The following is a 24465-nucleotide window of genomic DNA, read 5'->3' as shown; positions in this document are numbered from 1 at the left end:
AGACAAGTTGACAAGTAGGTGGAGAAAATTTAAAAAAAAAAACCATGAAATGAATCTCACCTTTTGAACACAATGAGATAATTTATAGTAGGTGAATTTTTAGATCTTGCTATAAAGTTGATAATAGTGACTTTGCTGACATTATTCTAAAATGCATACATGATTAATTTGGTTTTGAAACATTAAGGTTTCAGTAATTCTCAGGCAAATCCTTCTTGATAGCTTGACTAGGATGAACATTTGTTTACAGTTTATTCATTTTAAAATCTTTAAATTAAAATATAAATCTTCAGCTTATTTCCTGCCCAGATTTCTAGATTTTTTTTTATCATGAGCACCTTTTTCCTGGAGTGATGTACATATTAGGTTGTATTCAAGCCTGGTTTTATTTATTTGTACCTAGTTGCAAAAACATTATATATATATATATATATATATATATATATATATATATATATATATATATATATATATACAGAGGACATCATTTATGAGATAAGATGTATACGGTATACGGAGAGGAAATATATTACAAATGAATGAATTAGCTTCAAGCTCACTAACTTTAGCAGGACTTGAAGACGTCTCAACTCTTACACTAATTATTCATTACATGTATGCTTAGAAGCTTGGGTTCTGAAGGAGCTGAAAGGGTTTGTGGCTCCATGAGGAGAGCAACAATACCAACCAACCAGAGCTCCCAGGGTCTAAACCACCAGCCTGGGAGAACATAGGGAGGGACTCATGGCTCCAGCTGTATCTGTAGGGAAGGATGACAGTGTCAGGCATAGGTGGGTGAGGAAGTCCTTGGTCCAGTGAAGGCTGGATGCCCCATTGTGGGGGAAATCATGGGTGGAGAGGTGGGAGGGTGGGTGGGGGCATATCCTCATAGAAGGTGGAGGAGGGGGAATGGGATAAGAGGTTCCTGGGTGGGAGGGAAAGGGGATTACATATGAAATGTAAATTAAATATCCAATTAAAAAAAGAAAAAGAAACCTGGGCTCAAAGACTCGCTCTCAAGAAAGCCCAGCTCATCAAAGCATGCAGGGTCTGCCCTCTATTGGTGAGATGTGCATAACAATGCTGCTTTTGGCCTGGGGAACTAGCTCAGTCAAGTACTAGCTAAGCAATTGAGTGAGGGCCAGAGTTTGATCTTAGAACCTATGTAAAAATACTAGGCATGGTAGTGTGTGCTTGTGATCACAGCACCGAGGAGGAGGCAGGGGAATCCCTGGGGCTCACTGGTCAGCTTACCCAACCAGATTGGCAAGTTCCAACCAGTGAGGGACCCTGTCTCAAAGATCAAAGTGGATGGTGTTCAGGAGAATTGCACCCAAGGTTGACTGCTTGCCTCTACGTGCATGCATACACAGGTTCACATTCACAGGCATGTACATACATACATACATACATACACACACACACACACACACACACACACACTACCATGTTTTAAACAAATTATTCCTTCCAAATTCTGTAGCAAATTGAAATACATTTTATTGACCAGGCATAGTGTTTACGGTAAGTCAAGTATACCCTTTTACAACTCAAAATCACACTATAATGTTTCTAGTGTGAGATTTGTAGTTATCACAGGGGGGGCTCAAGTAAAGCAAAGCCAAATTAACCAATCATGGAGTATTCTCAGTTTTACAGTTAAGAGACTATTGTATTAATTTGTGTTTTTGAAAAAAAAAAAAAAAAACAACAAAACTCTGTAACCAAAATGCTCCTCTATAGCAACTAAGGAAGAAAGTGTTTCTTTTGGGCTCACTGTTTAAATGGCTCAGTCTATGGCTCCTTGACGCCATGCTGTCGAGCAGAGCTGTGGCAGGAGTCAGTGTGGAGGAAGCCTCTTTTCCTTCTTCGCTGTAGAGAAGAGATTAAAGGCCACCGGAAGGGCCCACAGACAAGATACGCCAAGATACATCTCCAGGGACCCTATCCCATCTCCTACAGTCTGCAGAAGTTCTCAAGATAGTGCCACCAGCATGGGAAGCCAATATCCACACATAAGCTCCTGCGGGGTACAAGTCGTACTCAAAGGACTGCATATGGCTACTTTCAAAATCTCAAACCATGGAGTGGCAGTTTTAATTCAAGGAGGATAAGGTTCATCCTGTTTCCCTCATGTATCAAATATCCTGTTTTTATAAAGGGGTTTTCATCCTTTTCCTGTACTGGTGGCTCTCTGAGAGTAAGTAAGTACCGTTATTAGCTATTAATGAGATTGTGTTTGTTTGTTTGTTTGTTTGTTGTCTTTCTGACAGAGGAGGGGAGGTTCTTGGAGCTCAAATGCAGGGTCTTGCATACTCTAAGCCTGAATTCTACCGCCGAGCTACATGCTCAGACCAAGTCTCTAAAAATTTTCAGCCACCCAATTTTCAATTCATTGTAGATATACCAGTTTATTAACTTCTATTTTAGTCATAACTTTATAACTAGCTTTTAAGCTCATTGAAAAATGAAGGTCTAGGTGAAATCCCTAAAATTAATATATAAATTTATAATTATGCCTCAGCTTTTTATTTGTTATGTGATCTTTTCACTTAAAATTAACTTAGGTGAAAAGTCTTAGGGAGGAAAAAAAATTTTTTTAGCTATTTCTTCCTAGGTAGAAGAAAACCAAATTTTAATGTATTTCTCTCCATGAAGTAAAAAGTTCAAGTGTGGGCTGCAGTTTCCACATGTATATTTTCACCATTTAATAACTGTCTTTGGTGATTACAATTTAAAGTTGTGAGCTACCTACTTACCAGTTTTAGTTAATTGGCATGCAGGCCTTGGCACAGTCTGAAGGAAATTCATGTATCAGCTATATAAAATTGCTACCTAATTCAAGTGGGTATATAATTTCCTTTATTATGAATCTCCATCTTAAAAATTTTTTTAGTATGAGGGGTCAAACCAAGGGGTTCACAAATGTAAGACAATCATGCTACTATCACTGACCTCCGCTGTACACCTGAGCTGCCCAAGCCCAACTTTGTGGAAACACATGGCAGAGGCTAAGCCTTTTGTTTTTCAAGTGTTGGGGTAATTCCTGGATTGTTAGTCCATGTTTCTCAGCAGTTGGCTCATGATTTAAGGGGGATAGGAAATTAAACTATCCCAGGCGAGTCTTGTAATGTCTCATCTTTAGTCTTCAGTTACTTTGAAATTACCGCGAGAAGAGCCCAGGAAACTGTCAATAAGGTGACTTGTAAAAGAAAGCATTTAATTTGGGGCTCATGGTTTCAGAGGGTCAGAGTCCATGGCCATCATGGAGAGGAGCATGGCAGGAGGCAGGCATGGTGCTGGAGCAGTAGCTGAGAGCTTACATCTCAGTCCACAGGAAGGAGGCAGAGAACTACCTGGGAATGGCTTGGCCTTTTGGAACCCCAAGAATTACACAAGTGACACACCTCCTTTACCAAGACCACACCTGCGAATCTTTCCCAAACTGTTCCAAATATTCAAATATATGACCTATGGGGGGCACTCTCCATCACATACCACATCTGTATTCTATTCTATTCTTTCTTTATTTATTTTTTTGTCTTCTTGTTATGAGTTAAATTGTGGTCCTTCTTCCTCAATGATGTTTGTAATGTTAATCTTGGTTGTTAACCTGACTACGTCTAGCAATAACTAAAACCCAAGCAGCTAGTCATGCCTGTGAAGGTTTTTGATCAAATCATTTGATGATGGATATTATAAAAGCATAGCAAATATAAAATTTTCTTTCTTAATTTTACACACACACACACACACACACACACACACACACACACACACACACACCACAACCCCCACAAAGGGTTTTCTCATTAGTTAAGGTTAGTCCAGATTCACTATATAGCTGAGGATGGCATTGAATGGCCTGATCTTTATGTTTCCTAGGGTTGCAGGTGTACACCAACAGGACTAGTTCTCCTGGTATAGTTTAGAATGTTGTTTGCACACATCTATACCATAGCTCTTTCTGTCTCAAGGCACAAAGGCATATATGTGTCTTTTTTCACATAATATCTACATATTTATATCTTATCACATAATATTTATAAGTGTATATATTTCCATAGATATTGACATTTAAAGGTTACTGATGTGAGTGAGTGCTTGTGTGTGTGTGTGTGTGTGTGTGTGTGTGTGTGTGTGTGTATGCCAGTGTTTACAGGGGCTAAAAGAAGGCATTGGGTATGCTAGAACTGGAGTTATAGTGTTTGGTGGTTTGAATATGCTTGGTCCAGGGAGTGGCACTATTAGGAGGTGTGGCCTTGTTGGAGGAAGTGTTTCACTGTTAGTATGGGCTATAAGACCCTCCTCCTAGCTGCCTGGAAACTAGTTTTCTCCTAGCAGCCTTCAGATGAAGATGTAGAACTCTTAGCTCCTCCTGCATCATGCCTGCCTGATAATGGACTGAACCTCTGAACCTGTAAGCCAGCCCCAGTTAAATGTTGTCCTTATAAGATTGCCTTGGTCATGATGTCTGTTCACAGCAGTAAAACACTAAGACAAGGTGGTTTGGAACTCTTTGACCTGGGTGCTGCCAACTAATCTTTAGTTCTGTACAAGAGCAGCAAGTGCTCTTAACCACGGAGCCATGGTACAGCCACAAGATATTTATTTACATCTGACTCCTGGGCTCAGTGTTGTATTTGAAGTTTGCTGTCAGTTTAACTACTTTTAATTGTTTTCCTGCTATCAGATTTACCTGACAGAGGCATGAATTGGGTCTTTTGAAATGGGAAATTCATTAAGAAACAGTGGCTTATTCTGTTTGGGGTTTGGTATGCAGAGGAAACAAAAAAGATATCTTTAGTAATTACCATGGCTTCTGGTGTTCATTTTAGTCTTAAAATAGAAGGAGGATTCAGCTCTTGTCTGCCCTCTGAAACAGTATTTGGGTCCTGCATGGACTTGGAATCTCCAATCTTGAATCAAGTCCTCTCCCGCCACCTCTTCCTCTCAAGCATTCCTGAGAAAGGCAATTGAATCAATCCCTTGATCCTCCTTTGCAAGGCTGGTAGTTTTAAGTAGGAACATAGCGCTTGGCTTCAAACTCTGACTCTTGCTGTGTTCTAACTGTGTGAGCGTGGATAAGTTCCTCTTCTGACCTTTAGACTGTAAATGTGTTGTAAGCACTAACTAGGGTGATCTAAGCTGTGCTTCTGCACACTGTTTTAGCTCTGTTGCCTTGGCCCTGGAGCTCAGTGAGTGGCAAACATTACTCAGCTCTTGTGTAGATCACAGACTCCTTTGAAGGTTTTTACACTCTATGTGTGAGTGTGAACCTGAGTGTGACATGTGTGTACAAGTTCAAAAAGGCATTAGTTCTCCTGGGTGGGACTGCAGTTATAGGTGATTGTGAGCCACTTGATGTGGCTGCTGTCAACCAAACCTGGCCTTTAGTAAGAGAAGCAAGTGTTCTTAATCATGGAGACTCCAGGAAGTGGTGGCACACACCTTTAATCCCAGCACTTGGGAGGCAGAGGCAGGCGGATTTCTGAGTTCCAGGCCAGCCTGGTCTACAGAGTGAGTTCCAGGACAGCCAGGGCTATACAGAGAAACCCTGTCTCAAAAACCAAACCAAACCAAACCAAACCAAACCAAACCAAACCAAACCAACCAACCAACCAAAAAACCATAGAGACACCTTCCCAGCCCCACATGAGTTCCTTTGTATCATATTTGCATGAAGGGTGGGAGCAGTCTTCACTGGCTATGAACTATACACATAGGGAGATTTTGGTCATGCAGTGTGTAAGTGTACAGAGCAAAGTAAGTTACACTTGGCTCATTTGCTGGGTCACTTAAATTCACACCACCAGTGTGAGTCAATCTAAGAATCAAAGAACAAACAAGTTTTCTTCGTTCATTGGGAAAGCAAAACAAGTTAGACGTGCAGGAACCCAAGGCATTACATTTGAAGAGGAAGTGCCTGTGGGTTACTTAGTGACTACTTAAGCCAATATGTCTTACACAACCCTGCTAGCTACGCTTTGGTCAAATTGCACATGTATTTATGAGATATTAACCATACACTGGACTGCTGGGAAGTTAAGGAGAGTCTTGTAGTCCTTTGTGAAGCCATTTTAAGAGTCGACATGCTTTACATGTTGACAAAATTCTGCTCTATTGATTGAGAAAAGCTCATTTTCTCAAACTAAGTGTTAAGAATCTCTTTGTCTTTGTCAATATCACAATGCACAGAATGTCACCATGCTGGGACTGTGAAACTGAGGGGTCTCAAAGTGTTCCAGCACGTGCTGGAGTAACCATTGGAATTGGTGCTCTGCAAACATTTGGGTGATGCAGCAAGAGGCATCTGTTCCAGGGGTTCTCAACATAGCTGTCTTTGACGGCTTTCCCCTGAATCACTAATCCTTGAGAGTCCTCTCTCCGTCTCCTATCCATGGCTTACCAGTTTTGCATAACGAAGTTTATCAAGTGTTTTGGGAGGTGGTAACATTATTTTTGAGTTCAAGCCATTAGAAGCAAAAGCTTTTCAACTTGCTTGCTTATTAGATCATATCCTCATTGTGTGCAGGGATTTTGTTCTAAAGAGAATAACAGTTGTAGACGTAGCTCAGGTCGTAGAGAATTCAACCACCTTCTGTTAACTGAAAACTTTTACTCCTCTGTCTACTTAGTAGGTGACAGTATGCATACCACCAAGTTGGTGATATCACTTCCAACTGCACAGGAAGTCTAAACAGTCATAACACATCTGTTTAGGAACCACATCAGGCATGCTGTAAATTAGCCATGTTGATTAGCTATTATGGACATTAAATTCATAAGCCCCAGTGAGTTTTGTTACTTTGAACCTCATTATTCATTTATTGATTTTGTGCTCATGATTTTTTTTTTCTATCTAGTAGAGGAGACGAGCATATACTCAAAAAAACAAAACAAAACAAAACAAAAAAAACCCGAAACCCAAAAAACAAAAACCCTGTTGCGTGCTAAGTGGTGATAAGCACAGACATGACTGGAGAATAGGGGATCGCATCTTGGCAGCAAGGCATGTTTAATAAGTTGATGCACATGTTGAGTATTAGAACAGCATGTGCTCTTCAGCTGGGTCAAGGGCATGGGAATAGTGACTATTTCAGGCTTGAAGAGCAGTTAAAGATTTGTTGAGTGGTTCGCCATGGGAACACTTTTGGGTAAGAGTTTCTGGTCCTCAAGGTAGGGTGTTATATATATAAAGCCAGTCATGTGTGATCACATGGGCTCCGTATTCCACACCAAAGTGTCTGCGTGAAGAGGGGGTGACTTGGGTGACTACTGGAAGATGTGAAGCAAGAGATGGAAGGAGATCAGTTAAAGTCCCCCGCAGAGCTGTCCTCAGTAAAGTTGCTTTAATGCAATGCACGCTCTTGGGGATAAAAACCACAGAGCATTTGCGATTTCTTTTTTACATTTATTTAGTGTGTGTGTGTGTGTGTGTGTGTGTGTGTGTGCATGCCATGGTGTGCACTTGAAGGTCAGAGGGCAATGCTTTGGAATTGGTTCTGTCTTCCACCACGTGGACAGAACTTAGCTTCAGGCTTGATGACAAGAGCCTTACCTGTTGACCCATTTCTCTAGGCCCTGGAGTTACATTTAGGTAGGGGTCCTCAAAAAGGCAATGTTCTTCATGAGAAATATCACATGAAAAAAAATCTTTTTAGCTTTTTTTTTTTTTTTTTTTTTTTTTAACTCTGTTTGAATCATTGGCCTCAAGATGAGAGGGTATGAAGAGGAGGGAAAGGGGTCATTAGTTGCAGGAGGTCTGCTTCGAAGGCTCTTTTTCTAAAGTACAGGAGGGGGTGCAGTACAGTCTAGACTCAATCAATGTGGGTGGGAAGGGAGACATGTGGTAATGGACCACCCATGAGAAGTGGATGTGTCCAAAGTGACTGAGGCTTCCATGGAGTTTGACTGAATGGCAGGGGAAGGGGGTTCCATCGCCTAGGATCTCAGGGTCTGGAAGAAAAGCAGGGGTGAAAGCGAATATGGTGAGCACTTGTGTATCCGGCACAAGTGGCACTATGGCAGCCAGTCAGGAAGTGTGGCTGTCAGAAGAGCTGAGTCACTCACTCATTCTTCATCCTGGAAATGAAAGAGCACCTCTAGGGAGAAGGAGTTCCAGGCAGGGCAGCCATAGAAGATGCAGATAGGAGTCCTGAGGGTTGGCCATTGGTTAGTGAGAGAGAGAGAGACCTAGCTGGGGGTGAGAAGAAAGAAAAATAGGTGGAGCATGAGTACTGATAGGGGCAGGGACTGGAAAGGCACACTGAAAGGGCTTCGGCATTTGCAGATCACTGGTGCCGTGTGCAAGCACACAGTCACAGATCATGCGCTGTGTCAGTGTGAAGTGGAATTATGTTCTACACTCTGATGTGATGGGGCGAGGAACAGGTAACTCAACGTAAGGTGACTCACACCATCCAAATAGGGAATTCCAGCAGGGAAGTGACTTTGAAGAGGAAGCTGAGTTTGGAAGCATTATTACATGACCCAGGAAACATTAATTAAAAAAAAAAAAAAGAAGAATCATCATACTATGGTGTTGGTGTGGGTGGTAGGGTTACAGTTCTGAAGAAATGTAGGATGAAATTCTTGGGCAACTGTTTCTAAATAAAAGAAAATAGGACAAAGTTCTCAGGAATATCATTAAAACTTTATAACAATACAATTCATTATCATTGTTTGGGTTAATGTAATAATTACACACTTTTTACATTATGAAAATAAGTCATAAATAGTGTAAAAATAATTCCGAAGGTCAACTTCTCACAAACTAAGAACCCTGAAAACAAGTTTTGAAAGTAATTAAAAAACAAGTTAGAAAGTGGACACAAAACAATCATCTCCAGACTGCAAATCAAAAACCTTCACAGGCCTTTGTTTCAGTAATGACAGTTGGAAAAATTACAATTGAAATAAGAAATCAAACAAAGGGAAAATCAATCTTTTAAATATTTACACTACCAAGATAATCAGGTTTGTGCCATATGTACAGTGAAAAGATACAATGTATTCTTAGACTAACCAAGTACATGAGACTGGCCCATAAAACATTAAAAAAAAAGAAACCCCCCCACACACAAGGTTACACTTGCCATTTTCCCCCATTTCCCTCTTACTATGTATTTATGTGAGTTTTTTCTTTTTTTGGCAATATAAAAATAGCTGCACATAGAGATGAACTTTAAAATGTAAAAAATACAAATAAAAATATAATATTTCCAAAAGATAAATCAGATACATACATCTTTTAAAAATGTCCAGCTTAATGAAACATTTACAACACTGTAAAGGATATCCACCCAGATGTCAGCAATATGGGAGACACTCCTTTTTTGAATCTGACTCATTAGTATTTCTGAGATGGGTCAGAATATCAACTCATTTTGAAAACGTTGGTATTTTTTTCTTGTTGTCAAGATATCAAGCACAATGAGGTCCATCCTCCTGTCTCCAAATCATTCTGCCAATAAGCAGAGGAGGCAGTTCATACATTTTAGTGAAGAAAAAAAAGCCATTAAAATGTTTATTAGTATAAAAGTAAGAAAAACCTTAAATAAATTCACCAGCAATCCAAGTGAAAGGAGTGTCTGGGCATATAATGTGGGGCACAAAGAGAAGATGAAAGAAAAAATATGTTAAGAAAACAGGAGGAGGGACAGAAGACCTTTACAGCCTATCACAGCTCAGCAGAATTATAACTGCTCAGATCTGTCAATCACTAGCATCAGATCTGACCATTCTCAAGATTTTTGGAATGATAAGGCTCCTTTGAACCTTATAAGACAGTAAAACTTCTTGGGGGTAAAAGTTATTGAATTCTTTGTCTTAGTAGCATTACATAATTTGAGTATCAAGAAAGAAAGAAAATCAAGGTTTTGAATGTCAGCATCCAAGTTTCTTACTACCCCTTATGAGAAGATGCTGAACTACCATAAGGTAGATATAGCAGGGGGTGGGGATTAAAAATGTTATTTTTAAATGTTTTACTAGTAATATTTTAAAAGAATACTTGGAAATACTTTGGGCACATTTCCTAAGTGCCAAAAATGTAAGATATCAAGGACAACTGCCCCATAGGTACAGAATGGTGATCTGACCATTTCCTTAAGCTAGCAGATATACACACAAAGTCTATGTAATAGATGTAACTGCCCCCACTGACATCATATGCACAGAGTGAAAATACAAAACCGAGAACTTTCTATTGATAAGAAGGTGAAGCATTCCAATGTTCTCCATAAAATCATGGGATAAAGAAAAAAAAAATCCTCCAAGGCTGCATTTGAGGATGGAAAAGGAAAGCTATTTACCGGGTACCCTATGTGTCAGATGCAGACTTCTCTAACAGTGGCTCTGGAAGCTGACAGGTGAGTGCCTCAGAAGAGGAGGCAATGCAAACCGATAAAGGCATGTGGTGTATAACATGAGCATAGAATCAGAAGAGCCACAGAAGGCTGGTTTACACTAGGAAAGGCTGGGATTGAACTACGTTTACAACAAATTCATGAACTCCAAAAATGGAACTGTGCACTAACAGCTTAGGAATGGCATTAAACAGAGAAATGAAATGACCCACAATAGAGGTCTACTATCCATAAAAATAAAAAAGGAAGAAAATTTATCAGCACCAACAACACAAGTGGAAAACACTGTAAAGGTAAACATAACAAAGGCGTCCTTTAGAGAGGTTGGCGTCTCTGAAAAAAATCTGACTGATGGGTGCTTCATACATTTTTTTCTTAATTCTCCTAAAGAAGTCTTTATAAGAAAGAATGCTATCTATAAACCTATGTCCCAGCAATGATAATTTATTATGGATTCATTTGTAAATTATTCAGTTTGATGATAAAATGAAGGATTAACAATGTCTTAATAGCCCAGAGTTTAAGGCTAACTCATGGTGGTTAACCTAGCAATCCATTGAGCACAGAGGACTACCATCATTCTGTTTGTCTGCCCCAAGAAAGTACATGAAATGGAAGTTTACACATTCTTTTAAATGTGTCTTACAAGCCAGACCCCAAATGCACACACAGTCTATGCGGTATCTTTACAGGGGTATGTCCAGTGCTTTAATGTTTCTTTTGTTGTTGAGCTAGTCTCATTTGAATCTCTTTAAGTTTTAAATAATGATCCCTCTCAAGACCTCTTTCTAGTGGAGAAACAGAAAGGAAGATAAGAGGAGATGTAGTCACCGGATGGCCTCAAGAGGCTATAGTTATTCTCGTTTTCTTTCCTGAAGATAATGTATAGTGTTGGGCTCAATTTTGTCCCCCAAATGATTTAAGACGAATTGTTTCATATATTGAGAAATACCTTACCCTAACTATACCATATAAGAAATTGTTAGAAAATACTCTCCATTAAAAAAAATGCTAAATTGGCTTAGGGATGTGGAATGTTATCAGAAATAGTAAATTCTAATCTCAGAAATGACATAAAGAAAATAAAAGATGACACCATTTTGCATGATTGAGCATTTGGTTACACAATCTGAATGACATCTTAAGATCTGTCTTGAAACTGTATCTTTATTGCTGTTATCCTAAGCATGAACTAATTTTCCCTCTGGTGGTAAATATCTAAGCACAAAACTTGAAACATTCCCATAAAAATGGCATTTAATCACTGAGGGAAACGAAATTCTCTAATGGGATGCCAGAATGACCATTCCCACTGATGGTGCTTCTTTGAGGCAACCCTTCTACTTAGAATAAGTTATTTCAAAACATGTCACAAAGTCTTCACTGTGCAAAGAAATGTCCAGGCTAAGACTATGTAGTGAGTTTTGAGCAAGTCAGTCAAAATGAGACTCATTTTATGGCAACTGTGTTTCAGAGCTTTCTGAGATCTCAGATTTGGTCTGTGTATAAGACAAACACTTAGAAATGTAAAAACAAAAGTGAGAAATTAACTTCAATATAGAAAAAAAGCTTAAAAAAAGCAAGTTCATGCTATCAAATATGATTACAAATTTGAGTTTACAACAACTGACAGTTACACTTGTCAATGTAAATCAAACAGTAGTGAAAAAAACCCTCTTAACCTTCATACTTTACAATAGTTAAGCCAAAAATGGAGTCTCCCTATAATTTCTTCAATTATCTCAACCAAACAAAACAACAAAAAGAGATGTGAAGAGGTGATTTTTACTGTTGGATTCAAATTATGATCTGAAAACTTTTCTTAAAATATTGTTTAAAAACCTATGAGACCCAAACTTAAACAAATGGTTTCTGTTCCTGGACAAAGAAAATAAAGAGTATGAGAAAAATTGGAAACTATATTTTGTTTCTTGAACTTGTAGAAAAATGTTTGGTATGGAACCCAGGAAGGAAGGAAGGAAGGGACACTTTCCGACCACCTTTGGTAAAGTCTGCATTTGTAGCCCAGCTTATTCTGCCTGGTCCCTTCTTAGGACACAGTCTCTCTTCAGCAACCTGAGCTCCAGTGGGATGTCCACACCCTTCACTACACAAACAGAGGCTTCCATTCCAAGGCTCTGCTGTCTCCAAAACCACTGCTGCACACCTCTGACATTCTCCCAAAGCATCAACACCAGTGGAAAGTCAGATCAGATCATGTAGAAAACCAATTTCTGCTGTTCTGGGTGTTCGCGTTTGTAAACCTCCTTCCAACTTGGTCACGTGAAAGACGGTGCAGGATGCTGAACCGGTCCTCTTCCAGCATCTTCATGGCCAAGAGTAGCCCGAGGAAAACTAGTGGCAGCCATCAGCCTAACCCTTTGGTATTTCAACCAAGGTGTTCACAGGAGCCCACAAGATCACGGGCTGTGGATCTGCAGCGGGACTGCAACTCCCTCAAAATATAAGACCAACTGTGTGTGTCTGCTCTCCGTCAACTTATCTCTTTTTGGCAATAAGCCATGGTGTAACCCCCTTGAGATGACAAAAGGAATAAGAGCTCAGATGTAGGCAAAGAACTCACGAGGCAGCATGCAAGCATCTTCATTTGCACAAGCACGTCTGGCACAAAGTCATGCTGGTTTTAGTCAGTTTCAGTAGGTGGTGTAGGCATGAACGAACGCTACCAGGGAATGTGTGCTGCGTGTTCATAGCTTTGAGTCCATATTTGGTCACACTTTCATGTAAACTATTTCATGGCGCTTTTTGTCCATGCAATTAACACGCTCCAAATAAGAAAATAGCAAAAGCAACGGCTTGTTCTTTATATCACTGATGTCCGTATAAACACATACGTTCACATAAAATAGAGACACTATACGTCCTGCAGGTTCCTCACGTCCATGAACTGCCTAACTTCAGACGTGAGGAAAGATAGACAAGTGTGCTACAGTGGACAGGGCGATGCAGTGTGTCGGATGGGCAGAGCTCACACTTGCGAAATCTGCACTTCTGTTTTTCAACTATAAATATAAAAGGTGGACCATTATATACACAACTTCATGCTTGGAAGGTTAGATTCATCACTGCAGAAAAACAGACAACAACAACAAAGAAGACACCGTGGTGTTAGTAGTTCTTTGCTAACAATTCCAAATTAACATCTCTTTTACAAACGCTGGAAGAACCTTGTAGTTTTTCTTTTTAAAGTCAGCAAGCTGATTTGATCATTTGATGACTCCCATATTAAAGTGTAAAAACTCCAGTTAACCGCAATTCTCTTCTTAGTTCCCACCCACATTTTTCCATTGCCAATTAGGAACTTTAGGATAAGGGATTGTTTTAGTCAATGTTCTGAGAAAGCAGAAAGCCAAGGTCAACCGAATAGCCAAAGGGTCTAAGCTCAAAGATGCCACTGACCAACACCTTCCTGCATATACATGTGTGTGCATTTCCTGTTGGTGGTTTCTCCTAAGGCTAGCCTTGCCCTGCTAGCAGGCTCATAAGGTGACCCTGCCTGCTACAGTTCTCATGCATGTGACAGTTCTGCTTGCTGGGACAAAAACATTCCCCAAGTCTCTGGTTCCTCATTTTGAAGAACTATGTTGTGAAGATCTTTACAGAACTGCCACTGGCTCTGAGAGCGAGAGGCAGGGTGCACTGTGCTATTAGTTTATAGAGCAGATCTCCAAGATTTCTTTAGGATTTGTTTGTTTATTTGAGACAGTGATTTACTGTGTAGCCCTGGCTGGCCTCAAACTCTCAGAGCTCTGGCTGCCTTACGTGTATTGGGACTTAAAGGCATGTGCCACCACGACTGGCCTTTAGTTTCATTCAAAGGAAAATCAACGAGAAAAGTAAAATGCAGAGGAGAGATAGTATCTGTGCCTTGGCCCGACCCCCACAGGCAACTAGTCCAGAGTCCCCTTCCAATGTTTTCACAAACAACACCGTGTTTTTCTTTTCCCAAGAAAAACTTCGTGAGAATGAACCTGTCAGCCAGCAGATGGTGGTGCATGCCTTTAATCCCAGCACTTGGAGGCCGGCAGACGAGTTTGAGGCCAGCTTGGTCTACAGAGCTAGTTCCAGGACAGTCAGGGATATACAGAGAAACCAAATAAAACAAACAAACAAACAAAGAAAAAAATAGCAAAAGTAATATCCATCACGGAGGAGCTATATGTAGGTAGTGGTTCATGGATGGACGTTTTCTTTAGCAGTCCAGCTTCTGTTAAGGTGCCTACGCTCCTTCAAATAATCCTGTGTCTATATTTCTCTAAGAAACCTAATGAAATTCACTAGACCATCAAAATAGCAGGGGACTATTGGAATGATGATCAGTGGGAGTAGGGGAAAGACAAGAGAGGGTAATATGACCAAAATGTATCATATACATGGATGAAAATGTATAATGGATCTATTGTGTATAACTAGTATATGCTAATAAAACATTAAAATCCCACAAAAGTGTTTATACTGGTCGCCTAAATAAAATAGGACTAGCCAGAAGCCACGTACTGGCCACCTACATATCAATTAAACATTACTTGACTATTTGAGATATCTAAATTGGCCATCTAAGAAATCTGAGACCATTTCATTTTTCTCACTGTTTCATTTATATTGGGGGACGGGAGCTCCACAATGTGGTGACTAGAGTTCATGCCTGTTGTGGGGAGGTGTTAAGCAACACCAGCGTTCCATCATCAAACTAGTTTTCTAAGTAGAAGATGCTACTAGATCCATGAGATTCTTAATCTTATGCAGAATATAGTATCTATTTCATAGAAAGATCAATATTTATAAGGACAGTTTTTGAGTCTATCGCACTATCCATATTGTCATCAGGTTTTCCATTTCAAGAGCTAACAAGATGAATGCTATGTTGTTTCCCTAACATTTATGCCTTTATGAAAAGGAAAAAACAATTTTGAAGTGCTGCAGACCCACAGTGACTCCAAGTCCTGAGTGGTGTCACAGGGTGGGGGACGTGAACTCGTTGTATCTCTAAGGTGCAGTGAGCTCATGGCCAGAGCTAAAGAATCATCATCTCATTGAATTACAGGGGAGAGGTTAGAGAGCAAATGGCCATTCTAGCATGGGGAGGTATTACGATGTCTGTGAACGGCAGCTAGGCTGGTAAGAGGATAGTTTTACCAGGTAGTATGAATCTGATGAGGGGTCTGTATCCAGAGCCCCTCTTGACCTCAGAGGCAACCGAGTTCATTATTTGATAGGTTCAAAGGGGAATATGGGAAGCTTGTAAATAAATGATGCTGTTAAGAGAGATGGCTTTTCTGTCCCTGGCTAAGTCTGTAAGGCTGGTTGAGAAAGCACATTACATAAGATTTCCTGATGGTTGAGTTGCTGACTTGAGAAGCAACCAAGAGCCCAGTGTCTCCTCACGTTTCCACACTCTTACATAGTTTGTTCTAATTTTGCCAGGGAAGCGTGGCCATCTACAATTACTGGATAAGCTACAAAGTATTGGAGATAAAATTTCAAAACTGCAAGTGCAGTTTCCCCCTATGGCATTGTTATTTCTAGGCTTTTTTTTTTTTTTTTTTTTTTTTTTTTTGACTTCTGGCAACCTGCACACTGGGTTTCCAGCATTACTTGCACAGAGTCAGCATTCCCTGAGCAGTGCAGAATGCAGAGAGCTCCGCCTTCCTGCTGGAAATGATACCACCACGTCTTGCCGTTTCTCCTTCCTAGCCCTGTTATCCACCAGCTTGCTGCTCTTGGAAGTTTCTTTGCTTTGCCAAAGGTCTATTACTCATCCGTAGGCTACTCATGAATCAACCAAAGCAATATCCTTGTATGACGGGACAGAAACCAATCTATCCCTGATAAATGTTATGTTTATATTTTCTGCTTTCTCAGTTGCGTGACTGATATTAACAGGGTTCTACCATATCTCAATGCAAACGATATACAATGAAAAACTAGAATTAAAAATCCCCAAAAACAGTAGGTAGAAAGAGTTCAGTGAGAGAGAGAGAGAGCCAAACAATCTTGCTCGGATATATTGCCCCTTTCCATCACAGACAAAGAATTTGAGGTTCCAGCTTACAACATTTGTCAGGAACTGTTTTTCTCACTGGTTTGGGAAGAAATCGGTAGTAAACACGGTCATCTAAAGATGGTCCAGAGCTGGCACTTTTTGCTTTGGAATACCCAAACAGTTTTCAAGAACGTCAAATAGAAAAGGTCTGTTCTGCATGGAAAGGGGCAGATCAAGATTAGGATTTTTTTTTTCAAAAAACAAACAAACAAACAAAAAACCATAAGGCCTACCCACCTTTTGCCAGCAGCCAGGCATAGGTAATCCATCGGGTCCCTGATTTTGAAGAGAAGAAATAGAATTCCTTAGGCTTAGACAAGTAATAAGACATCACATTCACATGCTAAGAGACTTCAGAAACGATTTCTATTAGGTGGCTTCAGTCATAGGCGTCTTACACTAATTAGTGGCTAATAAAAATATTGTGATATTTTACCCACTTTTGGTTAAAATGAAGCTGATTCAAATGTTTCTCAGACTGAACAAACATCTAGAAAATACACAAATAAGAAAACGCTATGTCTAATTTTGAAAATGAACTGGGCATGGTTGCCCAGTGTCTTGATCACAGCCACACCTTTAGATAACGTACCTGCATGGTACCTCTTAACATCATTAAAACATATCACACTTGTCTTTACTAAATGAATCAAGAGTGTCATTTCCTTGTGATCACTATGGACCATGGTTTGTGGTAAGGGTAACCAAGGGCAGGCCATTTCTATCTGAAGTTATAGGTCTCCATGTTCCAGTGTTTTTTACTTGCCTATACTCTATACAGATATTGCAAAAACATACTCATTTGAAACACTGGCAGTCTAGCTATGTGTTATAGTAGCTATTATCCACAGCACTCATCAGTGCTCCTGGTTAAATCCTCTGAAGTTGCTTAACATTCTGAGTGAAGGTTTCTAAAGGCTACAAAGTATATTTTCACTGAGGTGTAAGCATCTTCAGATACAAATGAGACTGGAAGACATGACATAGTTGAAGGCATGCATTTTCCTCCAATTAAGAGGTTTATGAAATGTGACTTATCAACACCAAACAAACAAAAGACAGAGTATCCCACATTAATATTTTCTAATATTTTCCTATAAATACAATCTCCTAAGACGCTCACAAAATATACATTTACCTTTAAAGAATCATGCTTATAACCGAAGAATCACGTGTAAGGCCATGCAGACCGAATGGAACACGATGATAAAAATCTTTCTTTAGACTCAACAAAATATGATCACACTACCGTTTTAATTGTAAAAAGAATCTAGCCTTATGCATATTTGGGAGAAATTGGTAATGCCAGATTGGTACATGGAGAAGGATCAACCAGTAGAATTTTAGATTTTAGTATAAGGAGGATTTTGAGTTCATGCCAATGGAGGAGGGAGTTCCATCTACTTCAGGAAAGTGAGTTTTAAAAGGAGAGACCATTATGGCAAAAGGTTATGTGACAAGGAAGAGGGTTTGGGATGCAGACAATCATCATCTTTAGATGTCCAGGGCAGTTTGGTTTTCCTTCCTATAGTCTCTTAACGGTGTTGCTTCAAATTGGTTAACTCTTGACCACAGAAGTCATAATGTACAACTGGTCTTATTTACACCCTGATAAGACTATCACGGGAGAGACAAAAAAATACTACTCTTTCTTTTAGAGGACAGGGAAAAAAAAAATAAGTGGGGCAAAAGCCCAATGGCTTAGAAGTGCCATTGTGTTATGTATTTTTATCTAACTTACAAATAATCTCTGAATATCTATTGGGTAAATTAATACTCTAAATAACATAAGATAAACATGTCAGTAGTGAGAACAATGTTAGAAGATTAATGTACACTCACTGATAATGCATGCTTGCTCTCTCCCTGATGCAGAGCCCAGGGAGAAGCCTGCTCATGCACATACATGTAGTATGTTTATCATGTAAAGCTGGCTCCAGAAAGAAGCACTTTACACTGATACAGACGAATACATAGTAAACAAAGGAATGGCATGCAGGATGATGGTAGGAAAGAGAAATACTGTACCAATTGGCAAGGAGCATCCAGCCCATCCAGGCCAGGCTGGCCTGGCTCCCCCTTTTCCCCCTTAACGCCACGGAATCCCTGTTTGTAAAGATTAACTCATAATGTTACTAATCCAAGAATTCATTGAAAACAAAAATCTGCTAAAGAAACAACTCGAAGAAAAAGCTGGGAGAGGAACAACTTAGAAGGGACTGTAACATGCAGAGAAGTTTCACATTATCACGACGAGGCCTTTGTCAGGAGACCGTGGCCTCATCTTTGGATAGCTATGGGACATTGCTGACTCTTCTTCACATCCTATAGTCAGGTTCTAGTCAGCCAGCACTGCTTGTGAGTTTAGAAACAGAGGTGGCTGGCAACAGGCGTCAAGGACACCAGTGTCACTTCATACTTCTGAACACCCATCTGAAGGTCAGTGTTAAATGACCCTCACAGGAATCTGCTGTTACTGGACCCTCTGGCCTGCTCCTCTCCCATCTCCTCCTCATTCCATCACGAGACATCTGGAGACAGTTGCATCAGTTAGACATACCAACGGGCAGGGTGCATCTAATCCAGGAGCGCCCTGTTCTCCTTTCTCCCCTTTAGGCCCCTTTTTGCCTTTCTTTCCCTTTTCCCCCTGTGGATACAAGGGTTTAAATAAAAGACAGGTTTTATTTTGAGGGGGTGTAGAATGAAAATGATCCGAAATATGGCTTAGCTAGAAATAGTCTGGAAGGCATTTACCATTGTTTACTGATGTACATAGACATGATGCTATAAAAATATAAGACTGCCATGTTGACAATGGATTCTGGAAGCAGGATAGATTTATTTATTATTTATTTATTTATGAATGACATTCAAAAGAAGAAAGAAGGAGACCAAAAGGGCTGATGCATCAGAAAGGCGGGTCAAAATATTGAAGTCAACAGTGAATTAGGGATTTGTTCTGTGGACCAGTCAAAGATGGCGGGTAAGTTGTACTGAAGCCAGTTGGAATTGGGGGAGCTGGGCTTTGGGTAATGGATAATCCACCCAATTTTGAGTACTTTTAATTTGCCTTTTCCCTCCTTATTCTTTAACATATGATGACTGTACAGACTTAGAGGGAGAGGCAACAGCTTTGTTCTCTCCCAAGGCTGTCCAGTCATATTCTATTCTGGACATAGCTCCCAGTAAAAAAATTCCAGTATTAAAATGTGCCTCTATTGTGTTTAACTTTTCCTCCCCAGCAAAAATGAAAATGAATACTCTAGTTATTGAGTTAAACACAAGTTTCAGGTGTTAATACACAGCAGCAATGCCAACTGGAGACAGTTGGCGGTCTTCTTCAATCTCTGTTGTCCACAATGGTAAATGAGTTTCCAGCTTACAATGCTGCAGATAGGAAAAGCAGTCTGGGCTCATTAAAATGAGGTAGGCAGGATAATTACGTAGTGGGAATGTAGCTGTGGAAATTAGTATTTGGGAATGAAGGTCAAGGTTTGTAGGATGTCTGCATGGGTCCTAGGGACGGAGGGATGAAGGAAAGGAGGCAAAAGGAGAGGAAGGAAGGAATGCGCCCCAGCTGGTTTACGTTAACATAGACATCTGCTAACTTATAGACAGGGAGTTGGTGCTGTACAGAATGCAAAAGATGATACATAGATACACACATAAACTAGAGCATGCACTCTGCAATCCGGATGGCAGTTGCAATAAAGCTGAACAGTCTGAAGCAAACACCATGAATATTCAAAGGGAAAAGACAGAACAACGCACACCGCAGAAAAGTATGAGACCCTCATTCAAATGAATACATTCACCCTGACAGCATGGGCCAAAGCTCCGCCTTGCTCATCTCCTGTGTGCCAAGAACATTGTGGCAGAAGGCTTGGAATCCAAACCACTTGGGCTTCTTGAATACAGGGGATAGAAATTCGGTGTGGTTTGCCTGAGCATGAGTGAAGGCAGAGTTGTGTCAGGGAGAGTGAAGAAGGAGCAGGTGAGACAGGAAATGTGGTAGCCAATGCTTTCAGAAGCAAGCACTCACGAAGAATCAGCATCCCCCTCAGCAGGTGGCTTCAATGCCATGGCATGAACTGATAGAACTTTATGTGTGCTGTGCCCTCCCTGAAGTCAGCAGGCCCATCTTTGAATAGATCTACCCAAGACCAGGTGTGTTGGTTAAGAGGCGTTCATTGCTTGATTGGCAAATGGGCTTAAGACTATCTACTGGAATTACTGTGATAGGCAATTAATTTTGTGTTGATATTTAACTGAACAGCAAGCTTTACGAAAAAAAAATCCATCATGAAGAATGCTATGTTAATGCTATTACAAAGAAGACTATGTCAACATTATCAATCAACAGCATGTTGTAAAATGAAGTGACTGTCTACATTCCTCAAAGTTACGTGTCATCATGTGTATGAGCAGTTGAAATGTGATAATTATGGTCAATTTTTATTTCTTATACCAGTGAAAAAGATACACAAAGTGTTCAACCCTTAGAATCTAATTTTCCTAAATATAAAACTTGAAATAATTGTGGAACTATTTTTGTATGAGTGATTAACATTTTTCCGAGGTAGGGTTTGTGAGTTGATGCTTTTATAAGCTACAATAATGAAAATTTCCCCTCTCTCCTAGACTCTTTATTCTTCTTTCCTTTGCCATGCTGGGAAAAAAAATGACCTCAGGGCTTTGTACATGCTCAGTAAGGACTCTGCCACTGAGCCAATACTGGTATAATTTCTAACTTCTTTAAAGATAATAAAATTGAGTACCACATGATATATTTTTTCTTGGGTAACATTTTAGACTTATACCCACTAGGTAAATATATAATAAGTAAACAGAGCCTTTTCAGACAATTTGCTTTGTGTTCAATGGTCTCACATAGAACCTGTCTCAAACCGCACTACAATTTATAGTTAGGATTGATAACCTGGAAAAGAACTTCTTATGGCATCCTTTCCTTGTCTGTGAAGTAGAGAAATAACAACACCCACCTTGGGAAGGCAGTGTGAAGACGTCAAGGTTGATCATGTGTAAAACTCTTGGGGAAAGAAATGCAGAGGTGCTCACCATATGCAGTGATGTAGAAGGTGGTGCTTGGGATGACCAGGGTATGGGCTCTTACCAATGGGAGGCTGAGAAACTCTTAATTCTTAAAACACACACAGTGGGCTTCGTAGCCTTTCCCTGACACATCTCTTTTGGTCTTACATCACAGCAGGAATGAGTTTCACTGTTCAAGAGAATTTACTGGAGTTTTAAAAATGTTGAGTTATTAAGCATATCAGGGCACAAATTAATCTAAGAAGAACTGGTTTACATTAAAGTCATGAGGTGGATGGATATTCAGCTACTCTAAGATTTTCATTAATGAGTTTTTGTTGCTTTTTTGCTTCATCCAATGTAAAAACGTATTTGGTTTACTATTGGGCTAAAGACGATAGCAAGAGATGGCAGGATGAGGAGAGGAGGAGAGGAGGAGAGGAGGAGAGGAGGAGAGGAGGAGGGAGGGAGGGAGGGAGGGAGGGAGGGAGAGAGGGAGGGAGGAAAAGGGAAAGAGAGAACAAAAGAGAAATAGAAAAAGTGATGTTTAAAACTCACAGCTGAAACTTTTAGTCATAAAATCATTGCTTGATATTGACCCCTATAACCTATGGTGTTGATGTCCCCGAGAAATCCTTAACACCAAGCCATAAAATAATGTCTTCATTAAATAGCCTACAGCTGTTGGCTTTACAGCTAACAGAGTAGCTTCTGCACAGTGGGCATACTGTGGTCTGTGATGGAGCCTGTTTTCTACTCTGAATTTAAAAATATCAAAATGTATCATGTGTCACTCTCTCTCTTGGGAACTTCAGGAAGATAAAGAAGACCCTGGCCTGTGGGTGAGACAGGCTTTGCCCGAATACCACTGAGGTTTGTGCAATGTGATCTAACTTTTGTGGAAAAAAAAAGGAATTCAATCCCTTTGGACACTATATTTAAAAAATTGATGTCAGGAAGTTCAAAGACTGTAGCTTTGATATCCAGGAGTTAGAATCTTACTCCTAGGCTGGAAGGTGCCCTCATTTCTAGCTGTGTAGCCTTCTTTAGCCCTCTTTGAACACCTGACTCCTTAGATTGGACGACAGTGTGTTTTTGGAACACAGGGAAACACAGGAAAGTTGTCTGATGGAATTCTGCAGGTTCAGCAGCAGCAGAGCAGACATCGCTGGCACAAACATAGGAGATGCATGCTATAAGCTCCACTGGCACAAACACAGGAGATGCATGGTGGGAGAAGTCACCTTTTCTCCCTTTTCTCCTAGGTCACCCTTCTCGCCTCGAGGACCAGGGAAGCCCTAGGGGATAAAAAGCAAACTCAACATATCTATTGGCATAACTGTGACAAAATCATATTGAAATCAACAAACACCACTACCATAACAACATTTCATCGGTCTGATCTCAGATATAAAAACAGACATGTCAAATAACCTTTAAACTTACAAAGAACAGTAGCACTTAGAATTTACTACCATTTCAATGAGCTATGCACAACAGGTTTCGTGCTTTTTTCCCCCTCCTCAGAAATGCAGGAGAAAGAACACAGGATATTAATTTGAATCCTGGCATGTTTACTAACTTGTGTGGGTCTGGGCAAATTACTTACTCTGTCCTTCAGTCCCCTGACTATAGGATAAGGTTAATGACTATCTGTCACACAGCTGTTGTGGATGTTAAATGAGACAGTGGATACAGAGTGCCAGAATGATGCTTGGACATAACAGGTGCTCAATAAACAGCAATTCTGGTAACATAATTACTCACATAACACTGACAAGCAGTGACTGCTCCTGGAGGCATTACTTTTGACACTGTATTTTTATATAATATTTTTAGCATAAGAGAAAATACACATACAGACTTAATGAAAAATAAAACCCATTACATAACAACTTTGACAAAATACCCTTCCCCAAGGGCAGTTCATGAGAGGCAGACTGATTTGATACATATTTATTTTTTCCATAACTAGGTCATGCTGATGTTGAGTGTCCTTAATTTAGGAAAGTATTTTGAAAGTACCACTATGCAATGCCAGTTACTAATTTTATATGAATTATTTCTCCTTCATTTATCTTATGCAAACACTAGTGTATTTTATATTGCTGTATATGTGCACAGTAATTATGTGTGTGTGTATGTGTGCACGTGCAGGTGCACATGAATACATAGACAAAATATTGTATATTCTTGGTGTCTCTGGTGATGGAGACCTTTGACTGTATTTATTAGAATTAAAGGATGTTTGCTGTACAGATTACTTACATCAAGACCAGGCTCTCCATCTTTGCCCTGCCAAAGAACCATAGTAGCTACATTAGTGTTCCTAAGTTTCATCAGTAGGTTCTTGTTTAAGGCAGATCTGGGCATGCAACATTAGTATTGAAACGACTATGATAGAAATGTGGAAAGGCTTCTTGATTAGTGAAGTTGCTTAAATCTAGTGAGTGAGGGGACTGTTAGTTGAAGTTATAGGGCATGAGGAATTTAAATTCTTTATTGGGGGTGAATAGCTACTTTTGCTAGGCTTGCCCTTTGGCTTAGTAGCTCAGGAGGGAAGTGTAAAACAAGGCGAAAAAAATGTTAAGTTAAAAAACCACAGCAATGCTAACAGAAGATGTCCATCAATGCTTGTTTAGATTGACAGCTCAGTTAGCCTGTAAGTTAATGCAGAACCTTAAAAACTGTTTATCATTGAATGTAGTTTAAATTTGGCCAGATACTCAGAGTGTGAACATCATAACTTCAGAAGCTGCCTTGCAGTGAGCTTTGTAGAAGAATTCCCAAGGAGGATTGGTATGAGACGCAAGATGATAACTTTGCCCCCATGGTGCAGGTCAGCCTGCTGGTAACACTGTATCCGACTCTGCTCTATCCAAAGCCCCCAAGAGCTACTCTGTTTCCATTAAGTACACTTTGACACAATTTCAAAAATCAGCATCCCTTTCAGCACCGAAGTGACAGTGGATGAAGTTT

General features: G+C 40.0%; 1 protein-coding gene across 2 annotated transcripts in view; it reads right to left on the bottom strand.

The window, feature by feature from the left end:
* Window positions 1-8634: 8634 nt before the first annotated feature.
* Window positions 8635-24465, bottom strand: part of Col25a1 (collagen type XXV alpha 1 chain) — a 383527-nt gene continuing 367696 nt past the window's right edge. The window contains exons 34-38 of one of the 2 annotated variants that reach the window (XM_034501180.2): window positions 23755-23781; window positions 22731-22784; window positions 18463-18540; window positions 16672-16710; window positions 8635-13456 (exon numbers count right to left, since the gene is read on the bottom strand). In XM_034501180.2, coding sequence (XP_034357071.1) covers window positions 13454-13456; window positions 16672-16710; window positions 18463-18540; window positions 22731-22784; window positions 23755-23781 — 201 coding nt within the window. In that variant the 3' untranslated portion in view covers window positions 8635-13453. Of the gene's footprint in view, window positions 13457-16671; window positions 16711-18462; window positions 18541-18994; window positions 19082-22730; window positions 22785-23754; window positions 23782-24465 lie in introns of both variants that reach the window. The other variant, XM_076933258.1, reaches the window with a different exon arrangement.

Source organism: Arvicanthis niloticus, chromosome 4 (genome assembly GCF_011762505.2).
Source record: "Arvicanthis niloticus isolate mArvNil1 chromosome 4, mArvNil1.pat.X, whole genome shotgun sequence".
Lineage (NCBI taxonomy): Eukaryota > Metazoa > Chordata > Mammalia > Rodentia > Muridae > Arvicanthis > Arvicanthis niloticus.
This window is presented reverse-complemented; position numbering and strand designations above follow the sequence as displayed.